Genomic DNA, 18,364 nt, shown 5'->3' with positions numbered 1-18,364 from the left:
TGTACTTTTTTAAAAGTTATTATGTGATTAAAGTGAGAATTCTGGGGGGAAAAGGCAGGATTCTGTCTCAAAAGTAAAAATAAATACACTTTACTTTTTTTTTTCTCACACTTCGTCAATAAGATTGTTTTTAGTGCCACTAATCGTCAAAAATGTCTGTATATTTTATACTTATCTTTATTCTCACCCTGAAGCAGTGGTGTTGTGATTGTAGGTTTCATTAAAACCACTAGTTGGCGCTGGTGCAACACTTTGTTTGCCTCCCGCCTCTAAAAACCACCGAAGAAGAAACCAGAGCAGACTCGACCGACACCAAAATGGCGAAGATCGCCAAAACGCACGAAGGTAAATAAATGAACAAAAAACAGCAGATAGGAAACATCCTGAGACATGTCTTTATAAAACTGTGTGCTTTAAAATATTTACTTCACAGTGCAATGACTGGAGGGAAGATTTAAAGTGTATTTAGTGTATTTTAATGAGAAATGAAGGAGGCCACGATACGACGCAACGCGGACGGCTTTAGATAATGGCGCTGGATGCTAACGTGTTAGCTGCTAACCGTCATTATGAAAGAAGGCCGTCTTTATGTGTTTGAGTGTAATATATCACACTTTACCAACATGTTCTTTCATTTTATTAAAGTATTAATCAAACTTATGATAAACCGTTTCAAAGTGTTTTGCTAACTGCGATGTTTCGATGTTTAAATGTGAATATTGTTCTGAAGTCCGTTAGCTTCATTCACTAACGCTCAGGAGCTCACTGCGCACTCTCTGTTTACTGTGTTACTGAGCAGCCATGCTTAACAGACTGTTAAATACATGTAGACTCAATCAGAAGAGATGTGATACTAATAAACACAATGTAGGCTCATATCTTTAGTAGATTCTTACATGTTCTCCTTTTGTTTACCCCCACAGATATCGAGGCCCAGATCCTGGAGATCCAGGGGATGAAGGCCACCCTGCTGGAGGAGGGAGATCAGGGAGTAGGCCTCGATTCTACTGGATTTTATGATCAGGAGATCTACGGAGGCAGCGACAGCCGCTTCGCTGGATATGTCACCTCCATCGCAGCAAACGAGCAGGAGGAAGTGAGTATGAGTCACAACATGTGAAAACAACCAAATCACAACAAATGTTCTCCTTAGATTCCATCCAAACAGAGCAGGTCTAGACTGTACTCTGTTCTATTATTAACAAAGACCCAACATCAAGATCGGATCAGATCCAGTCCCATCTTCCAGACAGGACTCAGTCTGATCTCATCTTAATCCACCATGAGCAGAGCACTTTGCGGCATTTAGCAAGTTACAGTGGCAAGGACAAACTTCCTTTAACAGGCAGAAACCTCCAGCAGGACCAGACTCATGTTAGACACACATCTGCTGAGACCGTGTTGGAGAGAGGGAGAGATGATAGTGGGAAGGCGGATAGTAGTAGTTGTAGCAGCTGGAGTCTGGCATGTCCACAGCAGCAGAGATCCAGAGGAACCTACGAGACAAGGGAGCTCAGGGACTCCAGAAAGGTCTATGAAAAGAGAGAAGAGAGGGAGACCAGAAGAAAGAAAAAGAGGAGAAGAAATGGTGAAGGAAAGGATAGAAGGAAAGGAGGGGATAAGAAAAGGATACATAAAGGAGGAGCAAACATGGAAAGAACACAGAAAGAATTGAATAAAGAAAGAAAGAAAGAGCAAAGGAATAAAAAAGGAATAAAAGAGAAAGAAGGGAGGAAGGAATGTAAGGAAAAGGGAATTAAAGAAAGAAAGAAAGGATGAATAACAGACCCCAAAAAAGGAGTCTACAGCAGAGATCCAGAAAAACCTACGAGACAAGGGAGCTCAGGGACTCCAGAAAGGTCTATGGTTAGTAACTTTAATGGGACAGGAAGAGTTAAAGTGAGAGACAGGCAGAGAGAGGAGAGAGAGGGAAAGACAGGATCCCAGTGTGTCAGTCTAAGCCTATAGCAGCATAACTAAGACCTGGTCCAAGCCTGATCCAGCTCTAACTATAAGCTTTATCAAAAAGGAAAGTTTGAAGCCTACTCTTAAAAGTAGAGAGGGGGTCTGCCTCCCGGACCCTGACTGGTAGATGATTCCAAAGGAGAGTGGCCTGATAACTGAAGGCTCTACCTCCCATACTACTTTTACAGACTAGACTTTGATGGGGAGCCAGTGTAGAGAAGCTGGAGAGGTGCTAAATACTGCCACACAAATGATTCAACGTCAGACTGGTCATACTGGGTGCAGCTCTGTGACCTACATGCTGATATCACGTGAAAGCTTATCACCTTGACGCGATATCAACACGCTTTAACATCCCTAGATCTTGTCACCTCCCTACCCATTAGATCCCATGTCCTTTGATTTCCTTCCTTCCTGTTCCACTCCAGTTTTTGGGGCTTGATTGCTCCCCTCTGTCTGTCGCATGTGAGCTAGGAGAGTCTTGCCTTGTTGGTGAGATTTGACTAGACTCCTCTTGTCTCTCCGTCTCTCCTCAGGACGATGAAGAAGATTCATCAACGAGCTTATTGGGACAGAAGAAGCCAGGGTACCACGCACCGGTGGCTATACTCAACGCCATTCCACAGTCAGACGAGCAAGTGAGTGTCCCTTTTATAAACCTCCATCATTTATCGTCCTTTTAATGTGGATCTGCTCTAACTCTCCACGCCTCTGTCCTGCAGTATGACCCCTTTGCGGAGCATCGTCCTCAGAAGATCGCCGAGCGGGAGGATGAATACAAAGCGCGGCGCAGACAGATGATCATCTCTCCGGAGCGTCTCGACCCGTTCGCAGACGGTAAATTTTGCTATTTTTTGTCTTCATTACACCTCCCCCATTTCCTCCCCCCCTTTTTTCACGGTTCACTTTATTGTGGCCCCTCCATGACTGCCAATGGTTTTCATGCCCATAGTTTTGCTGTTAAACCCTTCGACCACAATGCAATAGCTTGCCTCCCAGACTCAAAGCCTTCCCTGTGGTTAATCCTCTGTGGTCTGAGAATCTGAGATCGTCCTAATATCTGATATCGGGTTGGAACAGCAAAACTCGTTAGTGTGGGCTCATTGTTCAACTCTCAGTCTTCTGGTTCGGAGAAACACCAGAGGCGTGTTTATTGTGCTGTGTGACATGAAATCCACTCAAATGCATCGCAGGGTTGCCACGCTTTTCATTGGGACAGGTGGTTAGGTGTTTGACGGAGGGTAGCTCACCTAATGGACGTGGGTCGCAGATGGTTTGTGTGTGAGTCGAAGGGTTAACTGTGCTATCTGAGCAGCAGGTTAGAGTATGATGGAAAGTGCAGTGACTTCTTTAGATTGTGAGGAAGAGGGGTGTAAAGTTGATGACTGGCTGAGGTGTAACTCACCTGGCGGTAAACTGTGCTTCAAGATGTGCTGTGGTTAAAGACACGGATCTTGCAGGCAGCGGAGAGAATCACAAAGTCAGACACTAAATTTACAGCCTCGCTTGTCGTCCCAGTTTCTCTCAGTCTGGGCCGAGTCCTCTGACCCAGCCGACCCTCTTAACTGTAAAGCTTTACAGGTCGCTGGGCTGCAGGTTAGCGCAAAGTTTGAAGAGTTAGCTGATTTTATAGTTTAATAAGATTTAAAGATCAGAGTAGAAAAGGTCTCTCTCCATTTTTATTGCATTTTCACTCCCCCTGACAACATGAGCGTACAGCGTCAGGCCCGGTGTAGTTAGGGCTCATCTGAAGCCTGCATGTAGAGAGAGCTCTTTGTACAAAGTTGTTGTGTAAATATATTTTTATTTTACAACTCTCTCTGTAAAATAGAAATATGTTATCAAGAAAAAATGTGTACAACAATACAACAGGCCCATACTAACTGTCCTTAATTTCTCTCCTACAGCAGTACTGCTTTGCCAGTCCTGTACTGCACTCTGTTAAGGGTGCAGCAACTCATCCTGTGTAGGTTATGGGGAACACAGAGATCTGTGCACTTGTCAATTTGGTCAGGGTCCACCGGCTGCTTGTTTTGGGGTTGAGGGGAATCAGATGCAGCCCAAATACATCAAACCTCAACCCTCCCCAGAGCCTTATTCACCTTCTTTATTTGGCTTTCAGATCAAATTGGAGATCAAATCCTCTGAGTGCCCAAATATGAGACTACACGTCATCAGATACAAGTCAAGATGTAGTTACACGATGAATGATCAGTAACCAGCCTGGCTCTGGCTCATCATACAATCATCTTTACTTTGATAACTTTTATTCTGTAGTAATGTCATTCACTATCTTGACTTTATTATTTGCTAGATTAAATAATGGGGGAATCTGGACCTCAGGGTCTCATGATTTTTGTCTAGTCCAATGGTTTTTGCTCCAAGAAGATACTTCTATGTTTTTTGAGTGCCATGAATCAATGCAACACAGGTGGTATACTGTTGTGTGTGAGTTCAAACCCTTTTCCAAAGTGTTACTAATGGTAAAGAGAAATTTTCTAGGCTTCTTTTCTGCCGGTTGAAGTCTGACTGCAGAAGGACCCTTGGCACTGAAAGTGTACGTATTCTGAAGAGCACAGCCCAGGACCCCTGCATCAGTGATGGCTATAACTTCTTAATCCACTTAAAGAAAGCACCACAAACTCAACTCTTCTCTCTATGTATCTGCTTGTTTTTCATTAGAATGCTACGACTGTATGTAAGAAAGACAAATGTACACATGTATGTAATTTGCTAGGCCTTTGTTTTGTGACTTAATTTGTAATTGTTAACTTGTTTGTAAAAGAGACAAAGAGTCAGGGTTAGCTGGCTGTGTTTGTGCTTGCTGTGTTTGTAATAAGTCGGGTCCCTGGAGTGTAAACTGATGAGTGTCCTCTGTTCTTGTTGGTGCTCTTTCGCACAGGGGGGAAAACGCCGGACCCTAAGCTGCAGGTCAGGTCTTATGTGGACGTCATGTTGGAACAGAACCTGTCCAAAGAGGAGGTCAGTGTCGTCAAACTGTTCTTTAATATCAAAGTCTGTAGATGATATTTAACTCAATCAGCACATGTTTAATCTTTATAGAGAGCACCAAGCGGATCCTAGAAGTATTAAATGAGTATTTGATTTAATGTTTTCAAACTTAGACCTTTAAGGATTCAAATTAATTGGGAATTCAATCCTACTCTCTCCTGGGCCTTAAAATCCAAATAGATATATTTCATAAAGTTGGGCTTTAAATCTTTCTTTGTGATGTTTCTAAAAGATGTGAATCAGTCGTTTTTGTCCTCACACGCTGAATGTTTTGTCTACAGAGGGAGATTCGTCAGCAGCTGGCAGAGAAGGCCAAATCTGGGGACCTTAAAGCGGTCAACGGGTTCGCTGCGAGCCAAGCTGCCGCAAAACGTAAGCGTCGCTGGGACCAGACGGCCGACCAAACCCCGTCTAATGCTACACCCAAAAAGTTGTCCAGCTGGGACCAGGCTGACTCCGCTGCTGAGGTGAGAAACATTTCAGCCTCTTGATGCTCATGAGGTTCCAGGGTCTTTTAGCCCCCAGAACTACTTAAACCCGGAACTAAAAGGTTCCTGGTCCCCCATTGTTGTCTGCGTTTCGACCGTGGGCTGAAGTCCCGGGTAGATTGTGTAAATCAGGCCAGTGACTTATGGAGGAAAAAAAGGATAAAGGCACTACACCACCAGACCAGTAGAGGGCAGTAACACAAAGAGGAATGCCATTCATCACAGATGACACCATAGAAGCAGACGGACAGGCAGGTATCATTCTGAGCAACACAACAGTTAGCCTGTTAGCATGAAGAGACTCAGCTGGTCTGTTTTAGATGGTGCTATATTTCATCACAGATGGATTCACTGAATCAACACGTGAGAGGAGATAAGCGCGAGTAGCAAAGACGTTTCAACACGGCTTTAAAATCCTTTTGAACTCAAAAAGCCGTGATCGCAGAGATCGCCCGGTGTTTTGGTTTAAACGGCGACCCTGTTAACTGGAGACTCTCAGCCGGATGCGTCCCTCATAAACGTCTTTAGACCATCATTAAATATCTGATGAGGATATTTTGAAATCTTAATAAAAACTAAACTAGTTTGCATTCCCAGGAACTCCCTCTGTGTTTCAACAGCTGTGTAAACTCCACAAACACTGACACGTTCAGCTGAAGGTCTCCAGTTTACAGGGTCACTTTTAAAACCGGAACACCGGGAGGAGAGCCGCATTCACGGTGGGCTGAGAGAAGACTACTGTTACAAGCTGCTAAATCAAGAGAATCACAGCTTCTTCTTTTGAAAAGTACACACACATACAAACAAGATAGAACAAATAAAAACTAATGAAAGAAAGAGAAATCAAGAGAATCACACAAGTCCTGGGACCTTTGAAAAGTGCTAACCCCTTAGCAGGGGCTTTTTAGGGGGGAGATTATCTACCCCTGAACTAAATTTAGACCCTGGGTCCACCGGTTGAAACGCACGTAGTTCTGGGGTAAAGTTCCTCTGGTTGGAAAAACACCTCATGGTGAAGAGAATGCTGCTCCTCTGATTTGATGTTTCGATGTCTCGCCTCTCTAACCTTCTTTGTTTCTTGCTTGTAGCAAACACCAGGACACACCCCCGCACACACACCTTCAAACAGCCGGTGGGATGAAACACCTGGTCGCCCTAAAGGCAGTGAGACCCCAGGAGCCACCCCGAGCACCCGCATGTGGGACCCAACTCCCAGCCACACACCCGCCGGGGCTGCCACTCCCGGCAGAGACACGCCTGGGCACGCCACACCTGGACACGGAGGAGCAACGGGAAGCGTACGCAAGAACCGCTGGGACGAAACACCAAAGACGGAAAGAGAGACCCCCGGACACGGGAGCGGCTGGGCTGAGACGCCTCGCACAGACAGAGGAGACGAGTCGGTGGGGGAGACTCCGACTCCTGGAGCCAGTAAGAGGAAGTCTCGCTGGGATGAAACTCCGGCCAGTCAGATGGGATCCTCCACGCCGCTGCTCACCCCGGGAAAGACTCCCATAGGAACACCGGCTATGAACATGGCCACCCCAACACCAGGTGAGGAAGCTCATAGATCCTTCTTGTTTTTAACTCTGTCTTATCTGTTAATGTTGACGGAGCAGCAGCAGCAGCAGCATCATCGAGCCCAAGAAAATGTGTTTTCTGTGTGTTAAATAATTTCCTCTTGTTTCCTCAGGACATCTGATGAGCATGACCCCAGAGCAGCTGCAGGCGTGGAGGTGGGAGAGAGAAATCGATGAGAGGAACAGACCTCTGACAGACGAGGAGCTTGACGCCATGTTCCCAGAAGGATACAAGGTCCGTACTCCTTTCATTTCAAAATCCCTGAAGCCAGAAACCTGAGTTACCTTAATTAAATTGAAGTACTGACGTATCTTTGTCTCCTCAGGTCTTGCCTCCACCAGCGGGCTACGTTCCCATCCGTACTCCAGCCCGCAAGCTCTCCGCCACACCCACCCCCATCGGAGGCATGACAGGCTTCCACATGCAGGTTGAAGACCGCACCACCAAACAGATGAACGACCAGCCGTCAGGAAACCTCCCCTTCCTCAAACCCGACGACATCCAGTACTTCGACAAGCTGCTGGTGAGCGTCACGTTAATGCGCACGACATACGTAAAACTAGTGTAAGATCAACAGCTGGATGTTTGTGCAGGCTGAAGGTCAACATGTGCTAACGTCTGACTCTGTGTTTGTGTGTCAGGTGGAGGTGGACGAGTCCACGCTGAGCCCCGAGGAGCAGAAAGAGAGGAAGATCATGAAGCTGCTGCTGAAGATTAAAAATGGAACGCCACCCATGAGGAAGGTGGGTTGTTAATGGATCCATACCGTCAACACAAACACTTTAAACAGCATCTAAAGTTCTTCTATGTTAAAAACTGGGTCCTATATTTACATCATTGGAGGTCTGGAGTTTGTAGCACCATGAAGCACCTCCAGATCCACAAAGAAGATGTTAGATCAGGAGCCTTTGAGCATAAAATCAGCCCTCAAGGATTAGCTACTACTGCCCCATGCTGCAATCGTCAACGTCAGCTAATTCAGCAATATTTTGCATACTGTAGTTTATTCAGAATCCACACAATTTGAGAGATATGATTAGAAGTATTCAAATTAACCTTTAAGTCAAGCTCTCCTGATGAACTCCATTTCCTCTTTTGTCATAAATCTTGCTTATAGTATAAAAACAGGACCTTAATGCAAGATCTGCACCCAGCCTGATGTGGAAGCAGTGTGTCTCAGTCGAGGTTGAAGTGTTGACCGTCATGATCTGTCGCTAAATGTGATCCCCAAACATCCGACTGACTCCTCCTCCCTCTCCTTTCAGGCCGCTCTGCGTCAGATCACAGACAAGGCTCGTGAATTCGGAGCAGGACCCCTCTTCAACCAAATCCTGCCGCTACTGATGTCGCCCACTCTGGAGGACCAGGAGCGCCATCTGCTGGTGAAGGTCATTGACCGCATTCTGTACAAACTGGACGACCTGGTTCGACCATACGTGCACAAGGTGAGATGAAGGCTCAGCACAGTGTAAATGTTTGTTTTGATAGATTTAGTCAGAGACTCTTGCTAACTTTGTCTCCTTCCTGTGTTCAGATCCTGGTGGTGATCGAGCCGCTGCTGATCGATGAGGATTACTACGCCAGAGTGGAGGGCAGAGAAATCATCTCTAACTTGGCGAAGGTAAAGAGCAACAACTTGTACTTTAAAATATACAAACTCTGCGAACTATTCTCGCCTGTTCGACCAGTCCGTGGTCAGATCAGGGCTAGTCGTTCGCTAGATTAACACCAACACGAGAGCCATCAGACCTGACGTTCCTACCTCTTCTGTTCTCACCCTGCACCCGTTGGTTACACATGTTTAAGTTTTTGTTAAAGTTTGTCTGCGTTGCTTCAGATGTTTCACCTCTGTCCTCTTCTCGTTCTCCTCAGGCCGCCGGTTTGGCCACCATGATCTCCACCATGCGTCCCGATATCGACAACATGGACGAGTACGTGAGAAACACCACCGCCCGAGCCTTCGCCGTGGTGGCCTCCGCTCTCGGTATCCCCTCCCTCCTGCCTTTCCTCAAAGCCGTGTGCAAGAGCAAGAAGTCCTGGCAGGCTCGACACACGGGCATCAAGATCGTGCAGCAGATCGCCATCCTGATGGGCTGCGCCATTCTGCCTCATCTCCGCAGCTTGGTGGAGATCATCGAGCACGGTCAGTCAGAGTTAAAATCAGTTATTGAGCGTGTCTTTAAACTCTTCATGACGTCTGTAATGACTCGTTCTGTCGCCCGTGTGTTCTGCAGGTTTGGTGGACGAGCAGCAGAAGGTCCGGACCATCAGCGCCCTGGCTATAGCTGCTCTGGCTGAAGCTGCAACCCCGTACGGTATCGAGTCCTTTGACTCTGTCCTGAAGCCGCTGTGGAAGGGTATCAGGCAGCACAGAGGAAAGGTAAGAGTGAAACTATAGATGCACAATGCTTCTTTCTAATGCAAGATCCACACCCAGCACTGAGCCTGCCCGTGGCTGCAGTGTGAATATTTGCTTGCTATAAAGTCTCCTCTGAGGAGCTGCTGCTGTCAGTGGAGGTCTGAGTAAAGACCATAAACTCTGCTGGGAGCATCAGACACATACAAACATCATGAAGTTCTCTGATGCAGAATCTGTGACTTTGCTCTCACCTTTTTCTCCTCGTGTGTATTCGTCACCAGGGTCTTGCCGCTTTCCTGAAAGCTATCGGTTACCTGATCCCGCTGATGGACGCCGAGTACGCGAACTACTACACCCGAGAGGTGATGTTGATCCTCATCCGAGAGTTCCAGTCCCCTGACGAGGAGATGAAGAAGATCGTACTCAAGGTAAGAAACGTTTAAAGGTCTGAAGAAATGTGCGACCATTCTCGCCTGTCCAACCTTTCCGTGGTTGAACCAGGGCTAGTACCTCGCAAGAGGAAACACCAACATGAGAGCTAGCAGGGCGGTCTTTAGTGTCGTCTCTGTTCTCACCCTGCACCCGTTGGTTACAAACTGTGAAGCTCTTTATTTGTGCAAAACATAAAAGTCAAAAATAAGCTCAGGTGTAATAGATGAAGCTCAAGCTGACCTGCTCCTGTGTGTTTCGTCTCTCAGGTGGTGAAGCAGTGTTGTGGCACTGACGGTGTTGAAGCAAACTACATCAAGACGGAGATCCTTCCTCCCTTCTTCAAACACTTCTGGCAGCACAGGATGGCGCTCGACAGACGCAACTACAGACAGGTGAGCAAACATGCAGAGTTAACACACAGGATCAGATCCAGTCCCCTCTTCCAGACAGGACTCAGTCTGATCTCATCTTAATCCACCATGAGCAGAGCACTTTGCAGCATTTAGCAAGTTACAGTGGCAAGGACAAACTTCCTTTAACAGGCAGAAACCTCCAGCAGGACCAGACTCATGTTAGACACACATCTGCTGAGACCGTGTTGGAGAGAGGGATAGAGGGAGATGAAGAGAGAGAGAGATGATAGTGGGGAGACGGATAGTAGTAGTTGTAGCAGCTGGAGTCTGGACCACGTCCACAGCAGCAGAGATCCAGAGGAACCTATGAGACAAGGGAGCTCAGGGACTCCAGAAAGGTCTATGGTTAGCAACTTTAATGGGACAGGAAGAGTTAAAGTGAGAGACAGGCAGAGAGAGGAGAGAGAGGGAAAGACAGGATCCCAGTGTGTCAGCTGGATCTGGTCCAAGCCTGATCCAGCTCTAACTATAAGCTTTATCAAAAAGGAAAGTTTGAAGCCTACTCTTAAAAGTAGAGAGGGTGTCTGCCTCCCGGACCCTGACTGGTAGATGATTCCAAAGGAGAGGGGCCTGATAACTGAAGGCTCTACCTCCCATACTACTTTTAGAGACTGTAGGTACGAGGAGCAGGCCTGCATGTTGGGAGTGTAGAGTTCTAGAGGGGTGATAGGAGACTACGAGCTCTTTAGGACGAGTCGAGATGCATTTTTGTCTCTGTCACTGAAACTTTATTTTGTTCTCTCCATGTAAATCAGAAATCTTTAGAGCAGTGATCCATAAAACAAAGCTCTGACTCACTGAGATGATTTGCATGTTATCTTCTGAACACTCACTCTGATTCCTGCGAACTATTCTCGCCTGTTCAACCAGTCCGTGGTCAGATCAGGGCTAGTCGTTCGCTAGATTAACACCAGCATGAGAGCTAGCAGACCTGACGTTGTGACTCGTCTGTTCTCAATCTGCACCCGCTGGTTACACTCACAGTAGACGCAGTTATTCATTGATCTGCAAGTGAACTGTTATCAAAAGGAAAGATGTCTTCTGTGATGGTGTAACCTTTCTCTGTGAGGAGCTGTCGTTCATTGTGAGTCTGCTCTCTGTAGTTGGTGGACACCACCGTGGAGCTGGCTAACAAAGTTGGAGCTGCAGAGATCATCTCTCGTATCGTGGACGACCTGAAAGACGAGGCCGAGCAGTACAGGAAGATGGTGATGGAGACCATTGAGAAGATCATGGGCAACCTGGGAGCAGCCGACATCGACCACAAGCTGGAGGAGCAGCTGATCGACGGTATCCTGTACGCCTTCCAGGAGCAGACCACAGAGGTGAGCGGACCGGCTTTAAGCACTTCATCTGAACCTCTTCAGTCTGCAGGAGGTTTTTGTTAACGGGTCTGTTTCTCCTGCAGGACTCGGTGATGCTGAACGGTTTCGGCACGGTGGTGAACGCCCTCGGGAAGCGCGTGAAGCCCTACCTGCCTCAGATCTGCGGTACGGTGCTGTGGCGTCTGAACAACAAGTCCGCTAAAGTCCGTCAGCAGGCCGCCGACCTGATCTCCCGTACCGCTGTGGTCATGAAGACCTGCCAGGAGGTGAGCTGTCGAGGAACGCATGCACAGATTCAGAAACTCAATAACCGTGCAGCTTATTTAAGAAACTGATCATGCTTTTGTTTCTGTCTGCAGGAGAAGCTGATGGGTCACTTGGGTGTGGTGCTGTACGAGTACCTGGGAGAGGAGTACCCTGAGGTGCTGGGCAGCATCCTCGGAGCGCTGAAGGCCATCGTTAACGTCATCGGTACGTCTCCTGCCTGTTAGATATTAAACCTGTCTGCAGGTCGTTCAGATCTCAGGATGTCTCTGTAGCTGTTTAATAACGTTCCTCTGATTACAGGTATGCACAAGATGACCCCGCCCATCAAAGACCTGCTCCCCCGTCTGACCCCCATCCTGAAGAACAGACACGAGAAGGTGCAGGAGAACTGCATCGACCTGGTGGGCAGGATCGCCGACAGGTCAGTGAAGTAACCTCTCAGATAAATCTGTGTTTGTGTTTTATCAAACCTTTATTCTAACATGTCGTCGTTGTCGTGGTTTCAGGGGAGCTGAGTACGTGTCGGCGAGGGAGTGGATGAGGATCTGCTTCGAGCTGCTGGAGCTGCTGAAGGCTCACAAGAAGGCCATCCGCAGAGCGACAGTCAACACGTTCGGATACATCGCTAAAGCTATCGGGTGAGTGACTCAAGATCGTCATGGATACCAAACTCTAAAAAATAAAGCAATAATAATGAGCTTTAATTATAGAACACTTTTTATAAAAGGGTTAAGAAGAGATTTACAAATAAGAAACTAAAAGACAATAAAAGAAATGAGAGGGAAACAAATAAAAGGAAATTAAATAATGTTGGGTGATTAGAAACAATAAAAGATTCAAATAATCAGAAATATGAAGTATTAAATTATTTTAAAGAATTAACCGTGTAAAAATACGAAAAGATTAAAAGATGTGAAAATACTGAAAAATGAGAATATAAAAATATGAAATATAAAAATACAAAAATATACAAAAATTAAAATTTAAAAACACTAAACTATAGAAATGGGAAAATATAAGAAGTATGTACATTTTAAAATATAGAATAAGATCATAAAAACCTGCCATTGATACTGCCTGAAAGAAAATATAAACATCTTTATTAAAACCCTTTAAACTCTCTGCAGTTTCTTCATCCTCTAGAGGTTTGTGGAGATTTAATCTGTTTCATTAAAACATGTTCTTATAATATATATATATTGTTTATAAATATCACCTTTAGAGGGATTCCTCATCTTAAATGTCAGACAGATTCTCTCTTAGTAAAACTAAATTGTTGCTCCTTTATTTACCTTTTATTAAAACACGTGACACCTTTTTTTAAAAGCAACCTTTTGAAAGATCATAAAACACATCAGCTGACTGTGGAATCCAAAGTTCCTCTTCTCCTTACCAGCTCCTGTTACTGTGAAACCGAAACACACAAACACACAAACACACACACACACACACACACACACACACACACACACACACACACACACACACACACACACAGCTTTATGTCACAACGTTAGGCTTACTTGTGTCGTGCAGTTCAGATGAGTAAAACTGTTTGTTTATTTTCCTGATAACAGAAAAGGTTGATACAGTTTCTCAAACATGAGAAAGAAAATGTCCTGGAGTGTTTTGATACAGTAAACAGTATCTGAAGAGGGAATAAACAGAAACATGAACATTTAAGAATCCGGGATGAGAGTTTGGAAATCTCCAGGTTCAATCCATCAAAGTCTGAAGTCTTGAAATGTTAAGATGTTTTAAATCAACCCGATGTGGTCCCTCCTCTCTCCCTCAGCCCTCACGACGTCTTGGCCACGCTCCTCAACAACCTGAAGGTCCAGGAGCGACAGAACAGAGTCTGCACCACCGTGGCCATCGCCATCGTGGCCGAGACCTGCTCGCCGTTCACCGTGCTGCCGGCGCTCATGAACGAGTACAGAGTCCCCGAGCTCAACGTGCAGAACGGCGTCCTCAAGTCCCTCTCCTTCCTGTTCGAGTACATCGGGGAGATGGGCAAAGACTACATCTACGCCGTGACGCCCCTGCTGGAGGACGCGCTCATGGACAGGTGAGAGATACGACATCACTTCCTGTGTTTGATTTAAGTTAAGTTACCTGTACGAGGAAGCCTGACCCCGTTCTCGTGTCCTCCTGCAGAGACCTGGTCCACAGACAGACGGCGAGCGCGGTGGTCCAGCACATGTCTCTGGGCGTGTACGGCTTCGGGTGTGAAGACTCTCTGAACCACCTGCTGAACTACGTGTGGCCCAACGTGTTCGAGACGTCACCTCACGTGATCCAGGCCGTCATGGGCGCTCTGGAGGGGCTGAGGGTCGCCATCGGACCGTGCCGCATGCTGCAGTACTGCTTACAGGTAAAGAGAAGAGTCCTGAGTTGATTTCAGCTGAATGTTAAAGGTGACATATCATGCAGAATGGACTTTTTAATGGTTCTCTCCCTGAAATATGTTTCCTTGGCATGTCTAGGAATCCATTCTGCCCCTGTTCTGATTTCTCCACCTTTCTGTAAATGTGTGCTGAAACCAGCCGTTTCAGTTTTCAGTGTTTTTCATACGTCACAACGCCATCCGGTCTGTAACAGGAAGTCAGAGCTCGGAGCTTGTTCAGCCCATAGACTGTATAAAATACAACTCAACCCCTCCTCCGTTTTTCATTCCCTGCACACATGTGTGCTAACAAGGAGCTTAGGAGGGAGGCATGCTAGTTGTAGGCTGTCTTAATAAACACAAAGGTCGCTTTGACTCCCCACGTCTGCAGATTTGAAGATCTAGTGGATGATTTTTATTTATCATGGATAAGTGCTAGCGCTAGTTAGCATAGCCACATAGCTACATGTTGGTAGCTGTGTACCAAGACACACGTCGACATACTGACAAATAAAACAACAAGAAACACTAAATCTGTGACCAATGGTTCAGAAAGGTCCTGCTGCAGGCGCCTCTCCGTCAGGATCAGATTCTGGATCAGATTCAGAGGGTTGATGTAACGCGGGTCTGTGAGCAGCCGTGTATATTCAGCCAACATGTAAACATTAGATCAACGCGTTGGACAGCCGAGGCCACACCCACTTCCCGAGGGGGCGTGGTCAGAGAGAAAACAGACCGTTCTGAGGAGGGCTGAAGAAGAGGGTTCTTCAGGCAGACCAGAATCTTATTTCAAAGTGTTTTTTTGAGCATAAACTTTAAAGACATGTTTTGGGGACCTCTTATATATGTTGATGACAAAGAGCAGAATATGTCACCTTTTAAAGCTTCAGATCTCAGTGATGACTTTCTGTTCCTCGTCTGCAGGGTTTGTTCCACCCGGCCAGGAAGGTGCGAGACGTCTACTGGAAGATCTACAACTCGATCTACATCGGGTCTCAGGACGCCCTCATCGCTCACTACCCGCAGGTCTACAACGACGAGAAGAACATGTTCGTCCGCTGCGAGCTGGAGTATAGTTTGTAAATAAATGTCCTCACTTCTCCTCCGCACCGTCGTCTGAGTCAGGTTTTGATTTAGCTCATCCACCTTTACCGACCCCGAGATTAAATCCAGCATGAAAACTAGGAGAGGCGAAGAAGGGACGCTGTAGAGTCTGTACGTACTTTTTATTTCTACTCTTTTTTTGTTTTTGAGTGTCCCTGTGAAGAGCAGCCGAGGTCACCGACCTCTAACGGAGAGCCGAGCAGTCGTCAGGAGGTTTTAAATACTCTGTTCTTTTTGTGTGTGTGTGTATCGATCGGCATCTAAGCTCCCTTTACACACCCCTCCCCTCGTTTCACTCCTCCTCTGTTCTCGTTAGGTTGTTGCTTTATTTAACCGAATAAAATGTTTGTGTATAAAAGTCACGTCCGTCTTTTATTTCCTTACTTTAACTCTAACTCTAACCATGTGCCTGAAGTTTGGTCTGAGTCTGTGTCGCTCTCATCCTCACACTCACCTGCAGCCTGATGGATCCCACATGCTGACAGGTGACTGTAAGATTTGTAAGAGGAGATTTAAATCTAGAAAAAATAAAAACAAAACTGTGTTTTCATGTTCCATCAGAGCTCAGTCAGGAGATCTCTTCATGCCTCAGAGATTGTTGCTGTCGTTTGAACATTAGTTGAATTTCTATCAAGTTAAAAACCTGCAGAAAGAATCTCTTAAGTATTTATGACTGCAGAGTTTTCCCACCATGAGTCACTTCATCAGGAGTAACACTTTAAAGAAATGCATTTTCAAGTATCTAAAATCTGAAGCGGCAAAAAAATCCAACAAAAATGTTTCTAACTTTTCAAAAATACTAAAAATTAAATGAGTATATTTTGAGCTGCTTTCATGAAGAGGAGTAGTTCTTCATTATTATTCCAAACGATGTTTTAATCATTTCAAAGACAGAGTTTGTGGATTTGTTAAAGTTTGTCCAAAATCAAACTTTTAAATCCTGTCCTGAAAGAATTATTCAACATGCAGAAACTAAAGTGCATCTTAAAGGAGGAAGGACAGACTTTTATTTGTTTTATGGATATTTTTATGATTTAATCGTCATGAGACAAAGATTACTGTCTGCCTCTAAGATGGACGATAAAGTTTTCTTGGATCTTGAATCTTGTTGGACAAAATAAAAGTTGAAACTTTTAGAAAAGTGCTTTAAGACCTAAGACGCAGATGTTTGAGATCATTTCATGCATGTTAAAGTTTTATTCTTTCATATCAGCAAATTAAAACATTGATGAAAACAGAGGGGTAAGAACAAAGATCCTCTGCTGCTCAGTTTAATCTGAGGTTCTCTCCTCTGGCTGTCGAGTCCGGTCGAGTTCCCTGAAGACAGCAGACTCTCCTGAGTCCTGATCTCAACCTTTTTATTTAAATATCACGTTCATAAATTCAAGCATTCAACACAAAGAGCTTCACAAAGAACAGACAGAAAACTACAGCAAGAGGTGTAATGATAAAACTAAAACAAGATGGAGATGAAATAATTAAAAATAAAAACATCATCAAAATATCAGAAAAATAAAATCATTACAATACAAATTTTAAAAAATGAGGAAAATATCAGAAAAATTTAATAAAATAATTACAATAGAAATAACCAGATAAACATGAGAAAAACTAAAAAGTCATTGCAATAAAATTAAAATAAATAGGATTAGATAAATATCTAATGTATCATAATATCTATACATATATCAGGAAATACATTTACATTTATTTATACAATAAAATCAATAAAATGAAATCTGATACATTCCAGAAAAAAATAAATCAAGGTAGATTTTAAATGGTATAATAAAATAGGATGAAGAGGAGTCCCATTTCTTTTTGCAGCGTCTAAACTACGATGACCTCAGAGAGTTATTGTTTCATGAAGTCACTCTCCATCTCAGCAACATCTGGATCAGCTGTTTCAGCTTCATGTCTTTGATTTGTCTCTAAATCTTGTAACAAAAATCTCTCTGACGGTGACCCGCTGTGACCTCTGACCCTGGGCCGTGAATTCATGCAGTCATGTAGAACCATGCAGGCTGTAAATATAAAAACATGTATGACACAGTGATGAGAGGAAACTTCAAACTGAAATCGAACATCTTTGAGCTTCAAACATCCTGATTTATGAAGCAACTGAAGCTGTGAGATGAGTCAATTCAGATGAAATGACTTCCAGTTGTTGGTAATCAGACTTTAGTTAGTGTCCATTTAAAAACATCTTCCTGATCATGAGCAGTTTCATATTTTTGGAGAGTTTTCAGGTGAAAAAGTTAAATCAGGATTCTCCTCCAACGCCACGATGAGCCTCCCCGTTATCCTCCTGCAGACACAACACAGAACGGGGGAGGATGGGGGTCGTCTGCTGGTGGCCTTCAGGATGAAGTCATAGCTCACATCAGAGAGCTGAACTCAGGCTGACATCATGGAGGCGGTGCAGACCACGAGCTGCTGGGGGCTGCTCTCAGCTGTGAGCTCCGGGTCAGGGTGAAGGTAAAGAGAAACCATAAACTAAAACCTCACAGGCTCCTTTATTATTCGGCCCACAGGTCTGAAATTTCACAGAGGAGTAGTTAACATGCTTTAAAATCTTCTTTGTGATTTTCATAGATTAAACATGAAGCATGGCCTCATTATGGTGATTCAAAGCTGACTTATAAAAGACGAGAACCAGAATCAGAAGTATCAGGGTCCGGGAGGCAGACACCCTCTCTACTTTTAAGAGTAGGCTTCAAACTTTCCTTTTTGATAAAGCTTATAGTAAGAGCTGGATCAGGCTTGGACCAGATCCAGCTGACACACTGGGATCCTTTCTTTCCCTCCCTCTCCTCTCTCTGCCTGTCTCTCACTTTAACTCTTCCTGTCCCATTAAAGTTACTAACCATAGACCTTTCTGGAGTCCCTGAGCTCCCTTGTCTCGTAGGTTCCTCTGGATCTACTATCCGTCTCCCCACTATCATCTCTCTCTCTCTTCCTCTCCCTCTATCCCTCTCTCCAACACGGTCTCAGCAGATGTGTGTCTAACATGAGTCTGGTCCTGCTGGAGG

General features: G+C 45.0%; 1 protein-coding gene across 6 annotated transcripts; it reads left to right on the top strand.

Moving 5' to 3' along the window:
- The first annotated feature begins 202 nt into the window (after window positions 1-202).
- On the top strand, window positions 203-15,694 carry sf3b1 (splicing factor 3b, subunit 1). 6 transcript variants are annotated; one of them, XM_034678741.1, is made up of 26 exons: window positions 303-345; window positions 924-1,096; window positions 2,502-2,603; window positions 2,688-2,802; window positions 3,873-3,931; window positions 4,468-4,522; window positions 4,868-4,947; window positions 5,259-5,444; window positions 6,554-7,019; window positions 7,159-7,280; window positions 7,372-7,569; window positions 7,688-7,789; window positions 8,312-8,491; window positions 8,581-8,667; window positions 8,919-9,189; window positions 9,281-9,426; window positions 9,687-9,833; window positions 10,104-10,229; window positions 11,354-11,575; window positions 11,659-11,841; window positions 11,935-12,046; window positions 12,143-12,263; window positions 12,349-12,480; window positions 13,638-13,910; window positions 14,000-14,216; window positions 15,153-15,694. In XM_034678741.1, the coding sequence occupies exons 7-26, from the start codon at window positions 4,918-4,920 to the stop codon at window positions 15,309-15,311; spliced, it is 3,480 nt and encodes a 1,159-aa protein (XP_034534632.1). In that variant the 5' UTR covers window positions 303-345; window positions 924-1,096; window positions 2,502-2,603; window positions 2,688-2,802; window positions 3,873-3,931; window positions 4,468-4,522; window positions 4,868-4,917; the 3' UTR covers window positions 15,312-15,694. The 6 variants fall into 6 exon arrangements, with proteins under 6 accessions (XP_034534627.1, XP_034534631.1, XP_034534632.1 ...); XM_034678740.1 differs by lacking the exon at window positions 3,873-3,931 and having other exon boundaries at window positions 302-345; XM_034678738.1 differs by having other exon boundaries at window positions 304-345; window positions 3,873-4,522.
- The last annotated feature ends 2,670 nt before the right edge of the window (window positions 15,695-18,364 follow it).

This window comes from Notolabrus celidotus, unplaced genomic scaffold (genome assembly GCF_009762535.1).
Source record: "Notolabrus celidotus isolate fNotCel1 unplaced genomic scaffold, fNotCel1.pri scaffold_216_arrow_ctg1, whole genome shotgun sequence".
NCBI lineage: Eukaryota > Metazoa > Chordata > Actinopteri > Labriformes > Labridae > Notolabrus > Notolabrus celidotus.
This window is presented reverse-complemented; position numbering and strand designations above follow the sequence as displayed.